Consider the following 25,464-nt stretch of genomic DNA (forward strand, 5'->3'; position numbering starts at 1 on the left):
TTGAAGAATGGGCTGAAAAAGGCTACTGACTTAATAGGAAAGGAGTGAGGTGTTGAAACTAAGGTGGTAAACGGGGTGAAACAGAAAAGGACAGTTGGGGAGACTGAGGGCTTGACAAGGGCGTAGATTTGTGGGAGATAAAGGGGACTGGCAAGTGCCTTGCGTGACAGGCCTTGAGAGGAGCTGATGTGGGCTTGTGCCTGCAGGGTCTCATGGCGCTGATCTACTTGTGTGTGGAGGACATCTTCCAGCTCATTAACTACTACAGCTTCAGCTACTGGTTCTTCGTGGGGCTCTCTATCGTGGGTCAGCTTTATCTGCGCTGGAAGGAGCCTGATAGGCCTCGTCCTCTCAAGGTAGGACCTCTCCATCCCACCTCTGCTGCACTCACTCCAGGGGATTCTTACATTTATTCAGAAACCTTTGCCTGGAACTTGAGGGTGGTTCCGAGTTGAGAGGAAGGGGATGACAAGAATACTCAGTGCCCTGCTGTTCACAGGAGGTGGGGTTTTCTTGGCTGTCCACCCTGAGCTGTCTAACCTCCACTTGTTTCTTCTGTGCCCTTAGCTCAGCCTTTTCTTCCCCATTGTCTTCTGCTTCTGCACCATCTTCCTTGTGGCTGTTCCACTCTACAGTGATACCATCAACTCCCTCATTGGCATTGGCATTGCCCTCTCAGGCTTGCCCTTTTACTTCTTCATCATCAGAGTGCCAGAACACAAACGACCTCTTTGCCTCCGCAGGATTGTGGGTAAGCCTTGGATCTTCAAGTCGGCTCAGCTATTGTACAGCCTGGTTTGGTTTTTTTTTTTTTTTTTTTTTTTTGGCTTTTTCTGCAAATCTAGTCTCCCAAATCACCTTTGCCATAGCTCCTACCTGTTGTTGAGGCTTAACTTAATTGTCCCCTCGGGCCCAGCCCCATTTGGTGCCACGTGAACTCAGCCCAGTTGACCTCTTCTCAGTTTTGACTCAAACTTCTCTTTGTAGCATCTGCCACGTGGTATCTCCAGGTCCTATGTATGTCAGTTGCTGCAGAGATGGATTTGGAAGATGAAGAGATGCCCAAGCAACAAGATCCCAAGTCTAACTAAACACAAGAAATCCTGAGATGTGGGAAGCAGGGGCCTCATCTCCTACTCGCTGGAGCCAAGGAAGCTGAAAAGCTCACCACTTTGGAGGTGTCTGTCCAGAAGCCTCTTAGGCAGCTTCAACAACCTCTGAACTTGCTTTTTGAGAGATGGAGAGTAATTTATTTGTTTTGCTACATATTGTTCCGTATTTCTTTTAAAGGGACAATAAAGCAGACTGTGATGGGGAGCATGCCAGGTGTGGGCTTGGATGTTCCAGTGGCACATTCCCATGTGTTAAGACATCCACTCACCTCCAGTGTGCCTGCCCACTCCTCCTTCCCACTGAAAGACCCAATAATGCTCCAAACTTCCCGCCTCCTTTAGAGAGACGTGAAACTGTCAAAGGTGCTAAACAATAAAAGGGTATGTTCCTGAGCTCTGAATGGCTTCATTTTTTTAAAAAATTTATTTATTTTTGGCTGTGTTGGGTCTTCGTTTCTGTGCGAGGGCTTTCTCTAGTTGTGGCGAGTGGGGGCCACTCTTCATCACGGTGCACAGGCCTATCGCAGCCTCTCTTGTTGCGGAGCACAGGCTCCAGATGCGCAGGCTCAGTAGTTGTGGCTCACGGGCCCAGTTGCTCCGTGGCACGTGGGATCTTCCCAGACCAGGGCTCGAACCTGTGTCCCTTGCATTAGCAGGCAGATTCTCAACCACTGTGCCACCAGGGAAGCCCCTGGCTTCATTTTTATATAGTGTCTCAAGGACAGCTCCCATTAGCCTGGCACGAAGACTAAAAACAATCTTATGCTTGAAAGAATCTGAGTATTTCTTCCCTCTTGAGCCAGTTGCTGAAGGCTGATGCAACCAGTCTCTACACAAGAGAACACCTAAGCTGCTGTATCAAAATGCTAGGTTGTTTGATAAAAGCTTTATCAACTTCCTCTTAATTATCACTAAAAACTTAAGCATATCTACTTTTTGAAGGATATTTTATAGTTAATCTTGGGGTAAATGAATGTGGTTCCTCCAGATAGTCTCCACTTACCATGCATACCTCTGACCACAAAGCAAGTACAGATGGGACAACACATCTAAGCCCTTAATGCCAGGTTACAACACTGAGACGCCTCCTAAGAGCATGGGCCAAGAAGAACAATCACCACCCAACCTATTCTTTTCTCTGAAGCACTCAGTCCACTTCCCTGTTTTAGTGTCAGGGAGCAGCATGTAGTACGGAAGTTTACTAACTCAGCGGATGGGAAGATCACTTGGCTCCCCAGTGTTCTTTTACACTTAGGTGGAAGAGTCTGTAGGGGAATCCACTTTTAAAATGAACATCAACATGTCCCCCAGTTTCTAGGTCTGGGGCAAGGACCCAGCATCAGTTCTTTTTCTAAGGCTGAGTCTCTCAAGAGAGAGAGTTCCTGCCGGTATGAGCAGGGAAGAAAATTCAGCCAAGTGTGTCACTCCAGGGATGCTTTGACTTTGGTTTGTTGCTGCTGCTATTGGGGGTGTTGGGAGGTCCATTCTTTCCATGCTGTAGCAGAGGGTTGTGGGTAAAGGTCTGTCGTAAGGGACCTGGGGGAAGGAGAAAACCAATCTCGATGAACAAAGGAAAGGAAGAAACAAATGACAGAATTTAGCCTGCAAGGGTTATTTACCCCTGGCTGCTAGCTCCAAGTGATTCTGCATGCGTCGTTCACGCTCCTGTAGCTGATGTGCCACTTCCGCATTCTTCCAGCCTGTGTAAAAAGGAGTAAGGCAGTTTGGTCCTGTACCCACTTCTAGGCCACTCTCCCCGGGTCCTATTCACGGCGGACAGGCCCTTACCTCTTTTGAAGCTCTTTATGAAGCCTTCCTGGGGAGGTAATTTGTCTGGGTCATGCACAACACGCTGGGGGATTTTAAGTACAGCACGTACAGCTGGAATACGGAGGCAGGCCACCTGGCCCAGGGAAAACATGTTGGAGGAGAGCCAGTACATGAACACTGCCTGGATGAGAAGGAAGAGAAGGTACTCAGAAGCTGCGTCCCTGGGCAGCTTGCCGGGAGACTTGGAGCCAGCCCCTAAGACATTACTTACCGAGGGGAAATGGATAGTTATGGGCAAGACTGCCAGGGGCATCAATCTGATAAAATTTCTCATCCACTGAAGGTCAGAACTTTGCATGCCAGTTTCAGCACCTAGCTGCAAAAAAAAAAAGGCAGGGGAAGAATAGTAAATGCATGGCAATTTTAGTTGAATGTGGCTCAGATTTCTTACCCATCAACTCTATTTCTCCAGGGAGTGAAGAATGACCATTCTGTACAACTACTTTCCCCTCACTCCCCATTCTGCAGGCCTGGCACTCGGCGAACCTGGGCTTACCTCAAGGACACCCCACATTGTAGCAGTGACCACCAGAGGTAATATGTAAGTGGGGTCAGATAGTGTGAGATCCTGGAACCACCAGAGGCCACCGGTCTGCAGGCTGGGCACGGGAAGGTTAGCCATTTCTCTCAAGGCAATGAAGAAGGAGATGAAGATCGGGGCCTATGACACAGGATAAACAGTGTCAGGACCCTTTAGTAGAAGGGACATTTTAATTACTCCATTACTGAAACCCATGTAGCATAGTATCACCACCACATGCTTTTTTGGGGGTCTAGGGCATGGGAAACACAGAGGAGTAATCTGATTGGTTCTGATGAAGTTAAAGAAGGGAAATGTTTTTTGCTCACCTGAGTCAGAGGTAGAATGAGAGGTCTAAAGAGTTTAATATCATGCTTTTTCTGGTAGAACGTCATCTCCGAGGAGGCCCTGTAAACTGTGAAGGGAGTGGAAACTAACAGTTGGGCTAACAGCTAGGTTGGAGGAGGTGACCATCCTCATCACCTGGCCCATGAGATTTCTAACTGACCCTGGCCAGTCACTGGAAGCATTAGGCCTAAGAAGCAGGTAAATCTTAGAACTCGCCCAACTGTAGCAACTCCTGATTTACGCTGTTCCCCCAACCTGAGCTGAATGTCAGGGAAAGCGCAAATGTGGACCTCACCCATGCTCATTCTGCAACTGACTCACATTCAGTATGGTTTCCTGTCAACTTGGCCTCTCTGATTCGAGCAGAAAACTTCTGAATCTCTGGCAAGTGGTTGTGGATGTTAGCTGCCTCTCGCTGGCCCTTCACGATGAGAGGAAACACCAGGCAGCGGGCAAGGACTGTACCTGGAAAACACGAACTAAGACTGGAGTGAAATTCAAGCCATTCTGCAGCTAGAAGGCTGAAAGTTTTTAGGTCCTCACTGAAAGGGTCTCTTAGCCCAGACTTTTCCACCCTGTGACTCGTGCCCAAAGGGCCCTAAAACAAAGGGTACGGGTATGACTTAGTTCCTTCGAGGCTCAGTCTTCTACTTTGACGTCAAAAGTCTGGCATTAACTTCTCTAGGCAAATGACCAGGAATCTTATTTCCCTGAACAAAAAGGTGACAGGGCCTCCCTGGTGGCGCAAGTGGTTGAGAGTCCGCCTGCCGATGCAGGGGATACGGGTTCGTGCCCCGGTCTGGGAGGATCCCATATGCCGCGGAGCGGCTGGGCCCGTGAGCCATGGCCGCTGAGCCTGCGCGTCCGGAGCCTGCGCGTCCGGAGCCTGTGCTCCGCGACGGGGGAGGCCACAACAGTGAGAGGCCCGCATACCGCAAAAAGGAAAAAAAAAAAAAAAAAAAAAAAAAAAAAAAAAAAAAAAAAGGTGACAGAAGCCACTTTTTTTTTTTTTTTTTGCGGTACGCAGGCCTCTCACTGTTGTGGCCTCTCCCGTTGCGGAGCACAGGCTCTGGACGCGCAGGCTCAGTGGCCACGGCTCACGGGCCCAGCCGCTCCACGGCATGTGGGATCTTCCCAGACCGGGGCACGAACCCGTGTCCCCTGCATCGGCAGGCGGACTCTCAACCACTGCACCACCAGGGAAGCCCAGAAGCCACGTTTGTAGATCAATGGTTTCCAAACTTTTCTATGATCAATGGACTCCTTTTTTCCCCAACTCTAAGTGTAACCCCAATATACGTAACAAAATCAAGCTGCCCTGGGTGAGGAGGTAGTCTGATTACAGGATTGTTCAAGCTCTGGCCTTTACTTTGCTCAGAAGCACTTTTACAGAACTCTGGGGCTCGCAGGAATGAAGTTTGAAAGCCACTGTCCTAGAAATGCCTGCAGTAGGAGGTAATCCGGTGGCCTACTGCTTTAGCTCCCTCCTATTTCTTTTCTTACACTTCACATTTCTTGATCGTTTCAACAAATATTTATTTAGTTGATGGTATCTGTGGGTAAGCAAGTGGGCCTGGGCTGAGAAGCGACCAGGTGGAGATACAGGTTTATTAGGCTTTATCAACATTATGATGAATGGTGTGAAGTGGACAGAGAAGGGAGCTAAGGATGGAACCTGGAATCCCAGCACTAAAGGGGCAGGTAGAGTACTGAGCAATGGAGATGGACGGGTGTGGTCAGAAAGACAGGAAGAAAATCTACAAAGACTGTCGCAAAAGCCAAGGGTCAGGGCTTCCCTGGTGCACAGTGGTTAAGAATCCGCATGCCAATGCAGGGGACACGGGTTCAAGCCCTGGTCTGGGAAGATCCCACATGCTGCGGAGCAACTAAGCCCGTGCACCACAACTACTGAGCCTGCACTCCAGAGCCCATGAGCCACAACTACTGAGCCTGCATGCCGCAACTACTGAAGCCCGTGTGCCTAGAGCCCGTGCTCCGCAACAAGAGAAGCCACCGCAATGAGAAGACCGCGCACCTCAACGAAGAGTAGCCCCCGCTCGCCGCAACTAGAGAAAGCCCGCGTGCAGCAATGAAGACCCAACACAGCCAAAAATAAATAAATAAATAAAGTTCTAACCCTAAGCCCCCATTTCCTCTACTGTTGTACAAGATATATCCCCCTTACATGCAGCAATGGCCCCCCACCAAGGTAGGCCTAGGTTAACATGCATAAATTCCAGTAAGTTCTGGATCAGTCCCACTGGGGTGTATGACCCCAGCCCAAGCTCAGTGAAGCTCTGTTCTGCAGCAGCCAGGATGATATCTGCAGTGTCTCCAGAAGCCACCTCAGGTACTGCTGTAGGTGGGGGAGTTGCAGGAATGACCGGAGGAGCCTGAACCTGTGGAAGAAAAAAAAAAAAAAAAAAAAGCCAGGCGTTATATTCGGGGAGGGAGGGACACACACATAGAAATCGAGGTCCCTCTTATTATAACTAATACTGGGGTACCCTCTTGACTCCCTGTTTCTCGTTCTCCCAGGGTAGCCTACACTGTCATAGAATTCAAAGCTTAAAAAGAAAATTTTATGCCAGGAAATCAATTAAAAAATACATTATTTTCCTGGATTTTGTAATGCTTGTGGTATCTGTCAGCTTTTAAAAAACCATTACTTTGTAAAGATTTCTTATTCTACATAAATATTCCCACTCATATTTTTTAAAAAAGGATATTTTATTTTCCCCTCTAGGCAGAAAGATAAGTTACTCAAAATAAGACTTCATGATTCTCCTTCATGTTGGGAAGTTATTTCTTGTGCATTTTCCAAACTTCAGTCATTTGAGTATCACTGGCACAATTCAGCATACACTGAAACTATTATAATTTTTCTTTAAACAACTCAGTTTTTAAGATCAAAAATATCTACTTGGTCTCATCCTGAGAAATATTAATGTCAATGAAATCAGGGATATACAAGTTATAATCAAAGATATACAATTATAAATTGTGTCAACTGAAAAAAAAAATGCACGACCTAAAAGTTGAGAACTGTGTGTTACTTGGGGCATTACTGAGGACTTAAGTGCAGGACAAAGCCTCTCAGCTCTGAGGGACTGTTCCGAAGAGGTAAGGGAGAAGCCAGGATGTATAGGAGTTTTTGCAAACAAACAAAACAAACAAAAAAACAACCCCAAAAGCCAGGTAGTCAAACACCAAAAAATTACTGCTGATTAAATAAAAACCAGATGTCTCAGGTTAATGAATTTAGTGCTTTTCTATGTATGGAAAGACACCAGAATTTGGGCTTACTGAAATCATTCCTTTGATTTGTACCATAACTATCTAGGGCCAGTATTCTGTTTCTCCATCCTGACTTCTCTCAGGGTGCACTGTTGGGGGTGACTGCAGTGGCTGATGGTCCCAACATCCTTTGTTTAGTGATAAGGCAGGTGACATTCTTTGTCCTCAGCACCTCCTTCTAGGTCATAAACTGGACCAACAATTGGGAGGCATTTAATGACCAATTCTGTCCCATGGCACTAGGAAGGCTGATTCGTAGATCAGGCAAAGATTCTGCTGATAGGCTACTCAATTTGCTAATTTTTGCATCGGGCCCTGTTGATAATCTAAAATTCTCTGGATCTTCTGGATGAAGAATGTTGCCTGCCATATCAGTAAATAAAGGATGCTGCAGCCATCAAGCCATCAGCCACCCTCAACTGTATACCCTGAGGGGATTCAGGATGGAGAAAAACAATACTGGTGCTATACAGTTAAGGTGCATATCAAAGGAATGATTTCAACAAGCCTAGACTCTTAAATAATTCCACACATAGAAAAGTACTAAAATCATTCACTTGAGATGTCTGGCTTTTAACACTCATCTTTTGATGTTCTGACTACCTGGGTTTTTTTTTTTTGCAAAATTCCTACATATCCTGGCTCCTCCCTTACCTCTTCGGGAGTCGTCCCTCGGAGCTATCTCAGAGGATTGTCTTCTGGCTTAAGTCCTCAGCAAGACCACTGAATAAAACATAATTCTCAACTTTTAGGTTGTGCATTTTTTTTTTCAGTCAACAATTTTGGTGACCACGAAGGGAACCAGAGCAGAACTATCTCCTTTGCCCGAACTCTAAGAGGATCCAGGGCCTGGTACCAGCAGAAGCCTCTTGGGCCTGTCTGCCTCCTTGGAGAGTCCAGTCGAATTTGGGTGATTCTTGGATCTCCTGATTATTGGTTGATGATCCTGAGTTTTATCTGGCAGCGTCTAACTGCCCAGTTGAAAGCTACTGGGGAAACCAGGTGGAAAGACTGGGAGTTGCTCAGTTGAGACAATAAGAAGTCTGGACTGGGTGATTAGGTGACAGGCTGGCCTAACATCTTTGCCTCCAATTAAACACTCTCGCCAAGTCTATGTATGTACAAAACTTGTTACAAGTACTCACTTAACTGGGAATTAAAGGAAATCTTGCCCTCAAAATAGCCCATATGGGGCTTTTTTTTTGCTGCATCTCATGGCATGCGGAACTTCCCAGACCAGGGATCAAACCCACACCCCCTGTAGTAGAAGCGAGGAAGGACCACCAGGGAAGCCCTGGGGCTCTTTTACTGTATACGCACTTAAGTTAGAGAAAGCAGCTTGATAAACCATCTTTTCAGAATTCTGACCTTAAAGAAATAAAAGCCCTTCTGGGGGAACTTGCAAGTCTCTCCCAGTGTCTGAGATGTAAATGTTCTACTTGATCTTCTTAAGTGTGTGAGTGCGCGTGAGTATGTGTGTTGTGTTTTGTGAGAACTTGGTCTCTGCCATCCAGAAGGTACATATATTCTGCAGCCAACTGAACAGACTGAGATTCTGAGCAGTCTTTTTCCGGACTGTGCGAACTCTCAGGGGCTTTTTGCCATTTTAACTTTTGCTGCATCAGCCTGTACAACAAAGGCCTTTACTTTCTTGGGCTATTTTTGGGAGTAAACCTCCTGTATCTTGGTTAGGTGGCATCCTTCGCACTCTCTTGTGGGGATGCTTCTTTCGTCCTATTGGTCTGAATCACAATTAAGATATATCTCATTAATGGCCAGATGACAGGTTTTTTAAGTTGGAAAAACTCTAAATCGGTAAATCTTTAGAGAGTCTCATTATAAACAGCTGTTTTATCGGGACCCATGGAAAAACCAAATTAGAAGGTGGAAAAATATATATAATGGTTAACCTAAGAACTCCTTTAGTTTAAACCAAACAAAAAACTGGCTTGGGAAGCCTTATTCCTGGTCTCTGCTTCCCCTCAATGGGTGTTATAGATGCTAAAAAAAAATAAAAATCAATAATGTTAATTAGGTTCATTAACAGGGAAATAAGAAAAAACTGAAGGGAAGGTCTAGAGACTTTTTCCCAACAAGGTGGAAATTTTAAAGGGACTTGTCCCAAAAGATAAGAAGTCTCTACATGGTTTTTAAGAAATGGAATAAATAAAATGGACGTTAATGGGACTAAAACAAAAGGTTTTGGTACAATACTACCTAAAGTTGGATGGGCTTTAGCCCCCTTTAGGGATTCCCATTGATCTTCAACATTAAAGGGCCCCAAACAAGTCTGCTCTATTTATCCCAATTAAAAAAAAAAATGTATGTTTAAAAGACTGGAAGAAAATTTCATTGAGATATCTGACCAACAATTACTTGGGGCAACATATAGGCCAATTAGTCAAATTAAAAGATTGACAGGGATTTCCCTGGTGGTCCAGTGGCTAAGACTCCACGCTCCCAGTGCAGGGAGCCCGGGTTCCATCCCTGGTCAGGGAACTAGATCCCACATGCTGCAACGAAGATCTCGCGTGTGGCAACATAAATACATATTAAAAAAAAAAAAGATTTACAAAGGGTCTGAGTCCCTTGGCTCATCCCCTCACTGGGAACCCCAGTGCCTCTTATTTTTTAAAATATTTATTTATTTATTTGGCTGCATCAGGTCTTGGTTGCAACACACAGGATCTGCGTTACGGTGTGCGGGCTTCTCTCTAGCTGTGGCGCGTTGGCTCAGTAGCTGTCGCTTGCGGGCTCTCAAGTTGTGGCACACAGGCTTAGTTGCCCCATGGCATGTAGGATCTTAGTTCCCGGACCAAGGATCGAACCCGCATCCCCGGCACTGGAAGGTGGATTCTCAACCACTGGACCACGAGGGAAGTCCCCCAGTGCCTTTTATACAAAAATACTATTTTATATGGTCAGCATAAAAAGGAAGGTTTCTGCACTCATTATAAGACCAAGGTTTGTTGATGGGGTCCTAATAGAAACTAAAGTTAAAGGTATAAAAGTTGAAAGAATGGAGACAAAAGTTTATGAACATTGGTATTAATGAGCTTTATATAAGATGGTTACATGTCTTTTGCCTAATTATATTATGGGAAAGACACGTTTTACTGGGGAATGCTTCCTTGCCCGATATAACACAGGGCATACAAATCTGCCCCTCAGGAAATATAATTAAACACACTAAAGGAAACCAACAGGGTTACCTGGGCCTGCACAATATAAAATAAAAACTGGGAGCAATATTCAAGGGCTAATAAAAATAATAATAGAGATTTTGCTCTGGATTTAACTTGTGAACTCAGAAAGAGGACTTTTGTTGAATGTCTTATGCAAGCTTTTAAAGGCATGGTTAAGTTAAACCCTAAAATTCTAGAACACAGAACTCATGTATTTCAGTTTAGTTGGAAATCTTCTCAGTGATATAAAAAAGCAAATACAGTTGGGCAAATCAAGCTTTTAATATCATTTAAGCGGCAAACCAGTTCTTTGGAGAATTAAAAGCAACTGTCTTTGTCTTGCAAATCTCTACAAATCAAAAATATAAATACAGCTCACAATGACTTGAGGCTGAGCCTAATTAGCTCAATCAGGTAAAATCTGAAACCAAGGAAAAAAGAGAAAAAGGCCTTTTAAAACTCAAACTGCTAGGGCTTCCCTGGTGGCGCAGTGGTTGAGAGTCCACCTGCCGATGCAGGGGACAGGGGTTCGTGCCCCGATCCGGGAAGATCCCACATGCTGTGGAACGGCTGGGCCTGTGAGCCATGGTCGCTGAACCTGCGCATCCAGAGCCTATGCTCCGCAACGGGAGAGGCCACAACAGTGAAAACAAACCCCAAACTGCTAGAAAGGCTCCCTCACTCAAAATCTAGTTCATACCCTTTAAATGATCTGTACTTGTTTATGAAATCTTTTGTCACTTTGGTTAAGTGAATAAGTATTGTTTCACAGTGACCTATGATCCTATGCGACCATGTGTTTTGAAACCTTTTTGATATTTTTGACAAGCTTACAAGTAACAAATTCTAACTAAAGTTATTTTAACCTCCAGCTAACTCTGGGATGCTTCAAAGAAACCCTGAGGCATCTCAGAGACAAATTTAAATGTCCGCATATTTGGTAAGTTTAAATTACTTGAGAAATACTGTCAACTGATTGGAGACAAACCTTAGGTTATATTGTATGGGTAAATGTCATTAATATAGCCATTCCAAAATTTATATAGAATTCCTAAAATTCCTGGCATAATGTTATCAGTCATAATTCTAGTTATTATCTTAAAATGCTGTACATCACAGAAATATCCACGTTTCTTGTCAATTACATTGTAATCAGATTTTTTCTTTTTAACATCTTTATTGGAGTATAATTGCTTTACAATGGTGTGTTAGTTTCTGCTTTATAACAAAGTGAATCAGTTATACATACACATATGTTCCAGTATCTCTTCCCTCTTGCTTCTCCCTCCCTCCCTCCCTCCCTATCCCACCCCTCTAGGTGGTCACAAAGCACGGAGCTGATCTCCCTGTGCTATGTGGCTGCTTCCCACTGGCTATCTATTGTAACCACATCTTTAACAATGCCATTTTAAGTCTTTTGTGGTTTATAGACAACCACTGTTTTACTCTGGAGCTTTTATAAAATGAAGATCTTCAAGAAGATTCATAAAAAGAACTTTCTGGCACTTCCCCGGTGGTCCAGTGGTTGAGACTCCGTGCTTCCACTGCAGGGGGCGCAGGTTTGATCTCTGGTCAGGGAACTAAGATCCCATATGATACGCGGCGTGGCCAAAATAAATAAATAAATAAAAAGAACTTTTTGACAAATATATGTTTCTGATAACTTTTAGATCATACCACTGACTTGGGTAAGAAATTACAAAACTCTAATGAAAAACTTGATGACTTCATCCAGATCAACAGCAATTAATTACATGGGACTGAATGAACTGATAAATATAATTTATAATTTTCTGAAATATACTGGTTTTTAATCTTTGCTTTCCAGGAAACCTTTCTTCTTAGGCTATGATCTAAAGCAAGTTGATAAAGTATACATTTGTAAACAAAGATGAAACATTTATCTTTCTACCTGATCCATCCAGAATTTGGCTTCTCCAGCTGGCTCTCCTGTGGACTTGATTTTTTTTAAAAAAATAAATTTATTTATTTTTGGCTGCATTTGGTCTTCGTTGCTGTGCATGGGCTTTCTCTAGTTGCGGCCAGCAGGGGCTACTCTTTGTTGTGGTGTGCGGGCTTCTCATTGAGGAGGCTCTAGGTGCGCGGGCTTCAGCAGTTGTGGCACGTGGGCTCGGCAGTTGTGGCTCATGGGTTTTAGTGCGCAGGCCCAGTAGTTGTGGCGCACGGGCTTAGTTGCTCCGCAGCATGTGGGATCTTCCCGGACCAGGGCTCAAACCCATGTCCCCTGCATTGACAGGTGGATTCTTCACCACTGGGCCACCCGGGAAGTCCTGACTTGATTGTTTATTGTGACCAGATTACAACTATTTATACTAATCATTATTTTAATTTGTTCTCTTTGTTTCCAAATTGTTTATGCCTTGTGTTTCTCTCAGCTGTACTATGATCTGATTAACGTTACTAGCTATAGTACGTATCCTGTCTATTTTATTTTTATTTTTGGCCACGTCATGTAGCATGCAGGATCTTAGTTCCTCGACCAAGGACCAAACCCGTGTCCCCTGCACTGGAAGCACGGAGTCTTAACCACTGGACCACCAGGGAAGTCCTCCTGTCTATTTTATAAGATTGTCTCTTGTATTATACAATGTGTAACCATGGCTAAGTCTTGAGACAGTTGACCGTATATGTAACTCTACACAGAATAACTGTAATAGTGCAACTCTAGATATGGGAAGAAGCAACATTTCCTGGAAAACATTTCCTGGATCCTAACAGATGAGTAAGACAGGTGATCCAGAGAATTTTAGATTATGAACAGGGCCTAATCCAAAAATCAACACATTGGCCTACAAACAGAATCTTCCCCTGATCTAGGAATGTGTCTTGCTAGCAATGTGGGACAAAATTGGTCATGGAATGCCTCCCCAAAAACATTGATCTAATTTATGACCAAGAGGAGGCACTGAGGACAAAGAATGTTGCCTGTCATATCAGTAAACAAAGGATGTTGGGGCCATCAGCCACTGCAGCCACCTGCAAGGGTGCACCCTGAGGGGATTCCGGATGGAGAAAAACAGAATACTGGCCCTAGACAGTTAAGGTGCATATCAAAGGAATGATTTCAATAAGCACTTACCCCGCCAAAAAAAAAAGCCCAGACTCTTGCATCTTTTGTTACACAGAAAAGTACTAAACTCATTAACTTGAGACATCTGATTTTTCTTTAATTAAGAGTAATCTTTCGATGTTCCGACTACTTGTTTTGGCTTTCTTTGCAAAACTCCTATATACCCTGGCTCCTCCCTTACTCCTCTGGAACAGTCCCTCAGAGCTGAGAGGCTGTTTCCTAGTTAAGCCCACAGTAATGCCCCAAATAAAACACAATTCTCAACTCTTAGGTTGTGTATTTCTTTTCAGTTGACAAATCATACCTCATTTACCTTTTTTTTTTTTTGCTGCACCCTGTGGCTTGTGGGTTTTATAACTTATGAAAATATCACCAAGTTAATTTTTTTTCTTGCTGACAACTCTGCAACAGAAATAACATGAACTTATTGACCTTCAGTAAACCTAGGTACAATAAAAGACGTCTGTATTGATTAAACCAGCAAGCTTAAACTAGCTTTAACACCAGATATTAACTTAATATTGAATATTTCCTAGATCACATGAACCTGAAATTCATTCTGGCCAGTTTCCTTTATATTTAGAAATATTTAATTTGTAAGCGCTTACTTTTTTAAGTCAATTAAATAGAGGTCTTTTATAAATTTAGAGAGTATACCCAGAGGTAGTGACATCTCATACGTATAATGTCTACACACACGTAAACAGACAAAACTAGAGATCTCACAGTTTCACTTAAAAAACTTAGCTATGAATCAGGTATTACAATATAAACTTACTAGTTTATAAATAACAGTTGGAATTAATTAAATTCATTTGTTCAGATGACTAAGGCTTTGCTATTTGTGGAAAAGACTTAAGATTTGTATTTCTCTATGACATAAATCACAGCAAGATCCTTTTTGACCCACCTCCTAGAGAAATGGAAATAAAAACAAAAATAAACAAATGGGACCTAATGAAACTTAAAAGCTTTTGCACAGCAAAGGAAACCATAAACAAGACCAAAAGACAACCCTCAGAATGGGAGAAAGTATTTGCAAATGAAGCAACTGACAAAGGATTAATCTCCAAAATTTACAAGCAGCTCAATATCAAAAAAAAACAAACAACCCAATCCAAAAATGGGCAGAAGACCTAAATAGACATTTCTCCAAAGAAGATATACAGATTGCCAACAAACACATGAAAGGATGCTCAACATCTTTAATCATTAGAGAAATGCAAATCAAAACTACAATGAGATATCATCTCACACCAGTCAGAATGGCTATAATCAAAAAATCTACAAACAATAAATGCTGGAGAGGGTGTGGAGACAAGGGAACCCTCTTGCACCGTTGGTGGGAATGTAAATTGATACAGCCACTATGGAGAACAGTATGGAGGTTCCTTAAAAAACTAAATAGAACTACCATACGACCTAACAATCCCACTTCTGGGCATATACCCTGAGAAAACCATAATTCAAAAAGAGTTATGTATCAAAATGTTCACTGCAGCTCTATTTACAATAGCCAGGACATGGAAGCAACCTATGTGTCCATCAACAGATAAATGGATAAAGAAGATGTGGCACATATATACAATGAAATATTACTCAGCCATAAAAAGAAATGAAATTCAGTTATTTGTAGTGAGGTGGATGGACCCAGAGTCTGTCATACAGAGTGAAGTCAGTCAGAAAGAGAAAAAACAAATACCGTATGCTAACACATATATATGGAATCTAAGGGAAAAAAATGTCATGAAGAACATAGGGGCAAGACGGGAATGAAGACACAGACCTACTAGAGAATGGACTTGAGGATATGGGGAAGGGGAAGGGGAAGCTGGGACAAAGTGAGAGAGTGGCATGGACATATACACACTACCAAACGTAAAAGCAGCCACATAGAACAGGGAGGTCAGCTCGGTGCTTTGTGACCACCTAGAGGGGTGGGATAGGGAGGGTGGGAGGGAGGGAGATGTAAGAGGGAAGAGATTTGGGAACATATGTGTATGTATAACTGATTCACTTTGTTATAAAGCAGAAATTAACACACCATTGTAAAGCAATTATACTCTAATAAAGATGTTTAAAAAAAAGGCGGGGGAGGAGGCTTCGCTGGTGGCGCAGTGGTTGAGAGTCCGCCTGCCGAGGCAGGGGACGCGGGTTTGTGCCCCGGTACGGGAAGATCCCACATGCCGTGGAGCGGCTGGGCCCGTGAGCCATGGCCGCTGAGCCTGCGCATCCGGAGCCTGTGCTCCGCAACGGGAGAGGCCACAACAGTGAGAGGCCTGCGTACCAAAAAAAAAAAAAAAAAAAGATTTGTATTTCTCCTTGATAAACCCTAAGGAGGGTATGAACTAGATTTTGGGTGAGGGAACCTTTCCACTGGTTTGAATTTTAAAAGGCCTTTCCTCTTCGGTTTCAGGTTTTACCTGATTGAGCTAATTAGGCTCAGGCTCAGGTCTTTGTGGGCTGAATCTACATTTCTGATTTGTAGAGATTTTCAAGACAGACAGTTGCTTTTAATTCCCCAAAGAACTGGTTAGTTGCCTAAATGATACTAAAAGATTGATTTGCCCAACTATATTTTCTTTGTTTTTTTAATATCACTGAGATTTCCGACTAAACTGAAAACTAAGAGTTCTTAGGGTTCAATTTATCTTCAAAAGTTTGGACAAGGCATTCAACGAAGGCCCTCTTTCTGAGTGCACCAGTTAAACCCAGAGCAAATCTCTATTACTATTTTCATTAACCCTGGAATATTAGCCCTCAGTTTTTACTTCGTATTGTTCGGGCTCTGGTAACCCTACTGGTTTCCTTTAGTATGCTTAATTAATATTGTCTGAGGGGCAGATTTATATGCCCTGTCTTATAATACCAGGCAGGGGAAGCATTCCCCAGTGAGAGATAATATCTATCCTACAATATAATTAGGCAAAAGAGATGTAACCATCTTACATAAAGTCCATTTAAATATACCAATTTTGATAAATTTTTATCTCAAGTCTATCAACTTCTATACCTTTAACTTTAGTTTCCATTAGGATCCCATCAACAAGCCTTGGTCTTAAAAGGAGTCCAGAAACTTCCTTTTTATCCCAATCATTTAATCTATTTTTGTATAAAAGGCTCTGGGGTCCCCAGTAAGAGGTTGAGCCAAGGGACTCAGGCCCTTTTGTCACTCTTTTAACTTGATCAATTGGCCTGTGGCCACAAGCAATTGCTGGTCAGGTATCGCAGTGTAAGTTTCTTATAGCCTTTGGGGGGGGGGAGTATATATACACACACACCCACACACACACATTACACTGGGGTAAGTAAACAGAGTGGACTCATTTGGGGCCCTTTAATGTTGGGGACCAATAACGTTGGTCCATCCAACCTCAGGTAGTGTTGTATCAAAACCTTCTGTTTTAACCCTATTAACACCCGTTTTATTTATCTCATTTCTTAATAGCCATCTAAAGATTTCTTTATCCATTTGGGATGAGTTCCTTTAAAATTTACAGCTTGTTGGGAAGAAGACTCTAGACTTTCCCTTCATTTTTTTTAACCTCCCTGTTAATCAGCCTCATTAACATTATCTTCAATGTTCTGAATCTGTAAGACCTTCTGAGGGGAAGCAGAGACCACAAATAAGGTTTCCCAACCCCCTTTTTTTTTTTAAACTAAAGGGAGTTCTTAGGTTAACTATTGTATGTGTATCCACCTTCTAATTTATTTTTTTAAGTACCAATAAAACAGCTGTTTATAATGACAGCTCTAAAAATTTACCAATTTAGAAGTTTTTCCAATTTAAAGGATCCAATGGCTATTGATAGGTGGTATTTTAATTACAACTCAAACCGATAAGATGCAAGATGCATCCCCACAAGAGACTGCAAAGGATGTAGCCTTCACAAGATCTAGAAAGTTTACTCCTAAAAAACAATCTAAGAAATTAAAGGTCTTTGTTATATAGGCTGACGCACGGAAGATTAAGATGACTGAAGTCCTTGAGAGCTGGCACAGTCAGACAAAAGACTGCTCGGAATCTCAGTCTATTCAACTGGCTGCCAAACGTAAACCATATATGTACTTTCCGGATGGTAGAGACCAACTTCACACACATACACGCACACACAACACACACATACGCACGCAAGAAGATCAGGTAGAACGTTTACATTTCAAAGACAGAGAAAAACACAAGTTCCCTAGAACGGCTTTTGTTTCTTTGTAAGGTCAGAATACCGAAAAGATGTTTTATCAAGCTGGCTTTCTCTAGCTTAACTGCATATAAAATAAAAAGAGCCCCTATTGGCCATTTTCAGGGCAAGGTCTCCTTTAATTCCCAATTAAGTACATACTTGTAAATATAAGCACAGAAACCTGGCAGGGTGTTAACTGGAGGCAAGCTTTCTGAAAAAATGTTAGGCCAGCTTCTCAGCTAATCACCCAGTCCAGACCACTCAGAGTGTCTCAACTGAGTAACTCCCAGTATCTTTCAACTGCGCAGCTAGGTGCCTGTTAAGACACTGCCAAATAAAACTCAGGATCATTAAACAATAAGTGGGAGATCCAAGAACCAGGAAAGACTCACCAAAATTTGTCTGGACTCTCTGAAGAGGCAGATGGGTACAAGAGGCCTCTGCTGGTACCAAGGCTCCAGTTCCCCAGATTTCAGGTGAAGGGGAAAACTCTGCTCTGGGTCCCTTTGTTGGTAGCCCAGTCTATGACTGAAAAAAATGCACGACCTAAACGTTGAGAACTGTGTGTTATTTGGGGCATTACTGAGGACGTAAGCCCAGGATACAACCTCTCAGCTCCGAGGGATGTTCCAAAGAGGTAAGGGAGGAGCCAGGATGTACAGGAGTTTTTGCAAACAAAACAAAACAAACCAAAAAAACCAGGTAGTCAAACACCAAAAAATTACTGCTAATTAAATAAAAACCAGATGTCTCAAGTTAATGAAGTTAGTGCTTTTCTAAGTATGGAAAGACGCAAGACTTTGGGCTTACTGAAATCATTCCTTTGATATGTACCTTAACTGTCTAGGGCCAGTTTTGTTTCTCCATCCTGAATTCCCTCAGGGTGCACGGTTGGGGGTGGCTGCAGTGGCTGAAGGCCGCAACATCCTTTGTTTACTGATATAGCAGGTGACATTCTTTGCCCACACTTGAGATGCAAGTTATAATTTTTCTAATACACACACAGAATCACACCTCATACCACCATCAGTGGCTTGCCACCATTCTGGCAAACAACGCCTAGTATATGACGTAAATCTTTCCTCCTGTGCTCTCAATAATTTCCCCACTCATTTGAAAATCTATCCCAAGCAGAGACGCTATCATTTGGCGAGTTGAGTGGAGTGCGGACAAGAACTCTGCTCCACATCCCCCTCCCCCAGTCAAAGCAAAATAAAAACAAATCAGAAAGAAGCACCACTCCTAACACTGAAGGGACGAAACGTCTCTTACCTGGGCTTCTGCAAAAGAGATGGCAGAGGTACTGAGGCCCCGGGGGCCTGGGGCCGCGAGGAGGACATAGTGCGGGTGCCCGCAGCAGCGGCCGGCTGGGAACCGGAGCCCCGCTGTCAGCGCTTTCCGGGGCCATTGGCAGGGCCCTGCGACGCTGTGGAACTGAGTGGGTAAAAGGAGGATGGAATCCTTTTACCGGGTGAAGTCGCTCATTATGCTCACCGCCTCCCCCCGCCCCCCAGACAGGCAGCCAGCTACCACAGGTGAGCACACTCTACTCCCCGCGCTCAGACTGCGAGCCTGAAGGCTTGCAAGCTGTGAGTCCTGCATCTTAGCTACCGCAGACGCACCCCGGGGCCCAGAGGTTGAGGCTGAGGTTTCCTTAGAAGGAGTGACGCTTGTTCCCCGGAACAGACCACTATACTAGGCTGCTGAACCCGCGGAGTCGGGAACGGAACCCTCCCGCGTCCTCATGTGACCCGAGGTCACGAGACGCAGGTCCCGGTGAGCAGATCAGCGTCTGCTCATGCCCACAGCACGAGAAATTCCTGGCTCGGGTCACAGGGATAGGGTGGCATCCTGTCGCTCGGCTCCGGGGCATCCTTACCTGACGCTGGGGCCGTAGCAGGCGCAGAAGCTCCCGGCGTCCACACATCAACCCCAGCGCCATCTTACCAGGAAGAGGACTTACGTTCGCGTCTGCGCACTCAGAACCGCAGCCTCGCGGGAGGAGGCCCTTTTGGAAATGGGCATGAAGCCAGAGCTGTCGCCACGCTCAGGAGGTAAAGGAGACTGGAGCTTGACGACCATATTTGAAGTGGGTAAGAAGCTGCAAAGGGCCACCTTAAGAAGATCGCGCAGAGAGTGTGTTCGGGAGATTGAAGTTCAGAGCCATATCACCACAGGCGTTCGTTAGTGGCTGCATAAACCTGGAAGTTTTCTGAATTTAAAATCCGTGATTCTCCTGCGACTTGTTAAACTAAAAGGTACCCTCTAGACGATCTCGGCTGTCCTTGGTGTGGGGTTGTCCTGGCCAGTGATGTTCGATTCTTGTTGCTAGATAATACTGTAATCGCAGATCCAGTGAAATTTGAGAGTGGTCTGGAGTTTGACAGAAATTGAGGGAAGGCAGCTTCTAGGAAATATTTTCCTTCCAGATAAGAAGACAAAGCTTCAAGAGGAGGCTTCATCTTTCCCCTTCTCTTTCCTTAGGGGTTGGTTGAGGAGTATCTTGTGATATTGAGGGGACAAATCTTTAAAGATGAAAGGTGGATCGTTAGGGAGTTTGAGATTGACATGTACGCACTGCTATATTTAAAATGGATAACCAACAAAGACCTACTTGTATAGCACAAGGAATTCTGCTCAGTATAATGTAACAGCCTAAATAGGAAAAGAATTTGAAAAAGAATAGATACATGTATAATGTATATGTATAACTGAATCACTTTGCTGTACACCTGAAACTAACAATATTGTTAATCAACTATACTCCAATATAAAATAAGAAGTTAAAAAAAAAGCTAACATGCTGAAGATGGTTGTATGGAAAGATAGAAAACCCCTGAATACTTGATTATGTCATTGAGCTGCTGCAGCAGGCTTGGAAACACCTATCTCCAGATTTTGTTGTGTAAGATAATTGAAGGTCTTTTTTGTCTAGACTCGTAGGTCTCTGTTGCTTGGGTTCTTGAAACTGATAGCATTTCTAGAGATACATGAGGTGAAGTTCCCCTCCTCCAAAGGAAAAAGAAGTAAGAAAGGTGGGAGTTGAGTATATTTGAACCCCTACGAAGACTCTCAAACTACAGAATGCTTTTTTTTTTTTTTTTTTCCGGTATGGGGGCCTCTCACTGTTGTGGTCTCTCCCGTTGTGGAGCACGGGCTCGGGACGCGCAGGCTCAGCGGCCATGGCTCACGGGCCCAGCCGCTCCGCGGCATGTAGGATCTTCCTGGACCGGGGCATGAACCCGTGTCCCCTGCATCGGCAGGCGGACTCTCAACCACTGCACCACCAGGGAAGCCCTACAGAATGCTTTTGAAATAGCAAAGTATAGTTTGGGAAAGATACAATAGCCTGAAATGATTTCAATCACTGCTAGTTTGGGCTGGTTATAAATGTACCTGACAGGAATGGTAAAAACAGAAGGCAAAGAAATATAATACAGATTTAGTGGTAATTAGGGGTATGACCTATTAATCACATATATTGGACACCATTGTAAGCAAGCTTTTTAAAGATTACTTTGAAAAATCAATACAGTTAGAAGTAATGACAAATATACAGCTACAGAACACTTGGCAAAAAAAACAAAAACCAAACAACCCATCATATGGTAGACTGTTACTCTGGTGGCCCCAAATGAATCATTCCTCTCAGTTTTGCACCCCTGATAGTTCCCTCCTCTTGAATCTTGGCTGGCCTATGACTTGCTTTAATCCTTAGAATTCATTTTAGGCCCATGCCTTAAGAAGACAATAGCTTCTACTTTTGCATTCAGGGAGATGCCACTGTGTTGGAAGTTTGACTTCTCAGACTTCCATGCTGTGAAAAGCCCAACCTAACCACACGGAGGAGCACTGAGGCCTTGGCTAACAGCTCCTGTTGAGCTCCCAGCCAGCAGTCACCCCCAGCTCTCCAGCCATGTGAAGAAGGCCATCGTGGAAGTGGATTCTTCAGCTTCTACTGTAGTTACTTTGGGTGACTCTATGTAGAGGAGAGATAGGCTGTTTTCTCTGCTCAGCTCTGCCCAAGTTGCAAAATACAAGTAAGTAAAATGATTGTGGTTTTAAGCCACTGAATTTTGGAGTACTTTGTTGTTTGGCAGTAGATAACTGAAATAAATTTTAATGTTATGTCAGTAGGTTTTTGTGCTTGGGAAAAGAGCATCTCCTTACCATTAAAGCTAACCGAGATCTGCTTATATTAGTTTGCACTTATTTCTGATATTTCTGTGTGTTTTTATTGCCTTTTCTTGGGAATTGGTCCTATTTTCCCTTTTAGATTGTACATTTCTAGAGGCAGGGAACAAGCCTCCTATCTTTTGCACTTTTCCCCCCTCATTAAGCTTTTTAAAAAATTTTTATTATTTATTTTTATTTTTGGCTTCATTGGGTCTTCATTGCTGTGCGCGGGGGCTACTCTTCGTTGCGGTGCACGGGCTTCTCATTGCAGTGGCTTCTCTTGTTGCAGAGCACGGGCTCTAGGCACGTGGGCTTCAGTAGTCATGGCACGTGGGCTCAGTAGTTGTGGCACGCGGGCTCTAGAGCGCAGGCTCAGTAGTTGTGGCTCTTGGGCTTAGTTGCTCTGCGGCATGTGGGATCTTCCTGGGCCAGGGCTTGAACCTGTGTCCCCTGCGTTGGCAGGTGGATTCTTAGCCACTGTGCCACCAGGGAAGCCCCATGAGCTTTGTTTTAATGGAACTCAAAATTCTGTGACAGATTTTTGGTCAAATTGTTTCCATTAAAAAGTACTGATTTTCATACACGCTGCTATGTTTAAAATAGATAACCAACAAGGACCTACTGTATAGCACAGGAAGCACTGCTCAGTGTTCTGTAATAACCTAAGTGGGAAAAGAATTTGAAAAAGAACAGATACATGTATATGTATAACTGAATCACTTTGCTGTACACCTGAAACAAAACATTGTTAATCAACTGTTCTCCAATATAAAATAAAAATTTAGCATGCCGCAACTAAGAAGCCCACATGCCACAACTAAACATCCCACATGCTTCAACTAAACATGCTGCAATGAAGATCCCACATCCCAGCACAGCCTAAATAAATAAATAAATATTAAAATAAAATAAAAAATTTAAAAAATTGTTCAAAAGGGGAACAAATGTACTGATTTTAAAACCTAATAACTTAAAACTGCCCTACACAAAACAAATGGTCCACAAAACATTCTCCTTTCCTTCTGAAGGTTTTATGATGCATGTTATCATTAAGCAGTCTTTTTTTAAAATTGGAGTATAATTGCTTTACAATGTTGTGTTAATTTCTGCTGTACCATTAACAAGTCTTTTACTATTAAACTTAAATGGCCAATTGAGACAAACAGTTCTGAGACTGTTCTTCCACCACTGATTAAGACTAGAGTGGCAGGTATTGGGGATAATATTCATTTAGCCTCTGAGCTTTCTGGGAGGACTTGGTGACCTCGCCAGCTCTAGCTGCCTTCTTGTCCACTGCTTTGATGACACCCACAGCAACCGTCTGTCTCATGTCATGAATAGCAAAATGGCCCAGAGGAGGATAGTCAGAGAAGTTCTCAACACACATGGGCTTACCAGGAACCACATAAATGATGGCAGCATCACCTGATTTCAAGAATTTGGGGCCAAGTTCCAGCTTTTTCCCAGAATGACCATCAATCTTCTTTAGCTCAGCAAACTTGCAAACAATGTGAATGGTGTGACAATCCAGCACAGGTGCGTATCCAACACTGATTTGGCCTGGATGGTTCAAGATAATCACCTGAGCTGTGAAGCCAGCTGCTTCCATTGGTGGGTCATTTCTGCTGTCCACAGCCACATTGCCACGATGAACATCTTTGACAGACATGTTCTTGACATTGAAACCCACATTGTCTCCAGGAAGGGATTCACTCAAAGCTTCATGATGCACTTCAACAGACTTTACTTCAGTTGTAACATTGACTGGAGCAAAGGTGACCACCATGGCAGGTTTGAGAACACCAGTCTTCATTCGACCCTCGGGGACAGTACCAATACCACCAATTTTATAGATGCCTTGGAGGGGCAGACGCAGGGCTTGTCAGTTGGACGAGTTGGTAGCAGGATGCAATCCAGAGCTTCAGGCAGCATGGTTCCTCTGTCGTTGCCATCTTTTTTTTTTTTTTTTTTTTGCAGTACACGGGCCTAGCCGCTCCGCGGCATGTGGGATCTTCCTGGACCGGGGCACGAACCCGTGTCCCCTGCATCGGCACGCGGACTCTCAACCACTGCGCCACCAGGGAAGCCCTGTCATTGCCATCTTTACAGGTGACTTTCCATCCCTTGAACCAAGGCATGTTAGCATTTGGCTCCAGCATGTTGTCATCATTCCAACTAGAAATTGGCACAAATGCTACTGTGTCAGGGTTGTAGCCAATTTTCTTAACGTAGGCGCTGGCTTTCTTAACGATTTCCTTGTATCTCTTCTGGCTGTAGTGTGGCTCCATAGAATCCATTTTGTTAACACCAGCAATTAGTTATTTCACACCCAGAATGTAGGCCAGAAGGGCATGCTCACAGATCTGCCCATGCTTGGAGATGCCTGCTTCAAATTCACCAACACCAGCAGCAACGATCGGGACAGCACAGTCAGACTGAGACGTGTCTGCAATCATGTTTTTGATGAAGTCTTTGTGTCCTGGGGCATCAGTGATGGTCACATAGTACTGTTGGTCTTGAATTTCCACAGGGAGATATCAATGGTGATACTACGCTCACGTTCAGCTTTCAGTTTATCCAAGACCCGGACATACTTGAAGGAGCCCTTTTCCATCTCAGCAGCCTCTCTCTCAAAATTTTTGATGGTTCTTTTGTTGATTCCACCACATTTGTAGATGAGATGGCCAGTAGTGGTAGACTTGCCTGAGTCTATGTGTCCAATGGCAACAATGTTTTTTAAAATTTATTATTTTTGTCTATGTTGGGTCTTCATTGCTGCACTCAGGCTTTCTCTAGTTGTGGCGAGTGGTGGCTACTGCTCATTGTGGTGCGAGGGCTTCTCATTGTGGTGGCTTCTTGTTGTGGAGCACAGGCTCTAGGTGTGCGGGCTTCAGCAGTTGTGGTGCGTGGGCTCAGTAGTGTGGCTTGTGGGCTCTAGAGTGCAGGCTCAGTAGTTGTGGTGCCCAGGCTTAGTTGCTCTGTGGCATGTGGGATCTTCCCGGACTAGGGTTTGAACCCGTGTCCCCTGCATTGGCAGGCAGATTCTTAACCACTGTGCCACCAGGGAATTTCCCGTTTAAAGTGTTTTAAAGAGAGTATATAATGAAGTGTTAGGTAACAAAATACATATTAACGGTGAGTGCAAAGTTAATATGGGCCACAACAGTCACGGAAAATTCATGAAGAGGAGAGTGGATGAGATTTTGGCTGGTGCTTCCAGGCAGAGGGAGTAAAACAACAGGCCTGTGGAGGATAGTATGAAGACTGGTCTGCAATGGAGTTAACCCTGTTATTCCTTTACAAAGACTTTATCCTAAGAAATTAACCAGAGTTATATTCATAGATGTTCATTACAGTGCTATTTAAGTTGGTAAAAACTGGAAACAATCTCTATTTTGTTTAAGAGTTTCTCCTAAGAAAATAGTAAAAAATACCGATATTCAAAGATGATCATTACAGTGTTATTTAAAATGACAAAAATTGGAAACAATCTACATTTTAACCAATAGGGAAATGCAAATGGCTTAGGCTACATTCATTCAATAGAATATGTGTTCATTTCAAACATATTTTTAATTATAACAAGTTGGCAAAATGTTTATGATTTAGTAAAAAGTGTATATAATTATGTAAAAGAAGCAGATGCAAAACTATAAGTACATTATGCTGTTAATTTTGTGGAAAAAAAATGCATGTCTTAGGAAAAAAGCCTGAAAGAAAATAC

At 43.5% G+C, this 25,464-nt stretch overlaps 2 protein-coding genes, 1 long non-coding RNA gene and 1 pseudogene across 6 annotated transcripts in view; 2 read left to right on the top strand and 2 right to left on the bottom strand.

Annotated features, from left to right (window-relative positions):
- SLC7A7 (solute carrier family 7 member 7) overlaps window positions 1-1,505 on the top strand; it is a 35,778-nt gene extending 34,273 nt beyond the window's left edge. The window contains exons 9-11 of the mRNA XM_060096482.1: window positions 207-356; window positions 568-751; window positions 988-1,505. Coding sequence (XP_059952465.1) covers window positions 207-356; window positions 568-751; window positions 988-1,091 — 438 coding nt within the window. The 3' untranslated portion in view covers window positions 1,092-1,505. The remainder of the gene's footprint in view (window positions 1-206; window positions 357-567; window positions 752-987) is intronic.
- Window positions 1,506-1,517: 12 nt separating this feature from the next.
- OXA1L (OXA1L mitochondrial inner membrane protein) lies at window positions 1,518-19,549 on the bottom strand. Its single transcript, XM_060096483.1, has 10 exons — window positions 19,444-19,549; window positions 18,837-18,998; window positions 5,996-6,209; window positions 4,132-4,275; window positions 3,792-3,877; window positions 3,439-3,603; window positions 3,154-3,258; window positions 2,901-3,063; window positions 2,732-2,812; window positions 1,518-2,648 (listed from the first exon to the last, which is right to left on the bottom strand). Exons 1-10 carry the CDS (start codon window positions 19,504-19,506, stop codon window positions 2,521-2,523), a joined length of 1,311 nt encoding a protein of 436 aa, XP_059952466.1. The 5' UTR covers window positions 19,507-19,549; the 3' UTR covers window positions 1,518-2,520.
- Window positions 19,550-19,628: 79 nt separating this feature from the next.
- Window positions 19,629-25,464, top strand: part of LOC132488384 (uncharacterized) — a 67,034-nt gene continuing 61,198 nt past the window's right edge. For 3 of the 4 annotated variants that reach the window (XR_009531740.1, XR_009531743.1, XR_009531741.1), the window contains exons 1-2: window positions 19,629-19,822; window positions 23,718-23,849. This is a non-coding gene — a long non-coding RNA (uncharacterized LOC132488384). Of the gene's footprint in view, window positions 19,823-21,337; window positions 21,605-23,717; window positions 23,850-25,464 lie in introns of all 4 variants that reach the window. The other variant, XR_009531742.1, reaches the window with a different exon arrangement.
- On the bottom strand, window positions 22,859-24,369 carry LOC132488381 (elongation factor 1-alpha 1-like; annotated as a pseudogene).

The sequence above is a fragment of the Mesoplodon densirostris genome, chromosome 4 (assembly GCF_025265405.1).
Source record: "Mesoplodon densirostris isolate mMesDen1 chromosome 4, mMesDen1 primary haplotype, whole genome shotgun sequence".
NCBI lineage: Eukaryota > Metazoa > Chordata > Mammalia > Artiodactyla > Ziphiidae > Mesoplodon > Mesoplodon densirostris.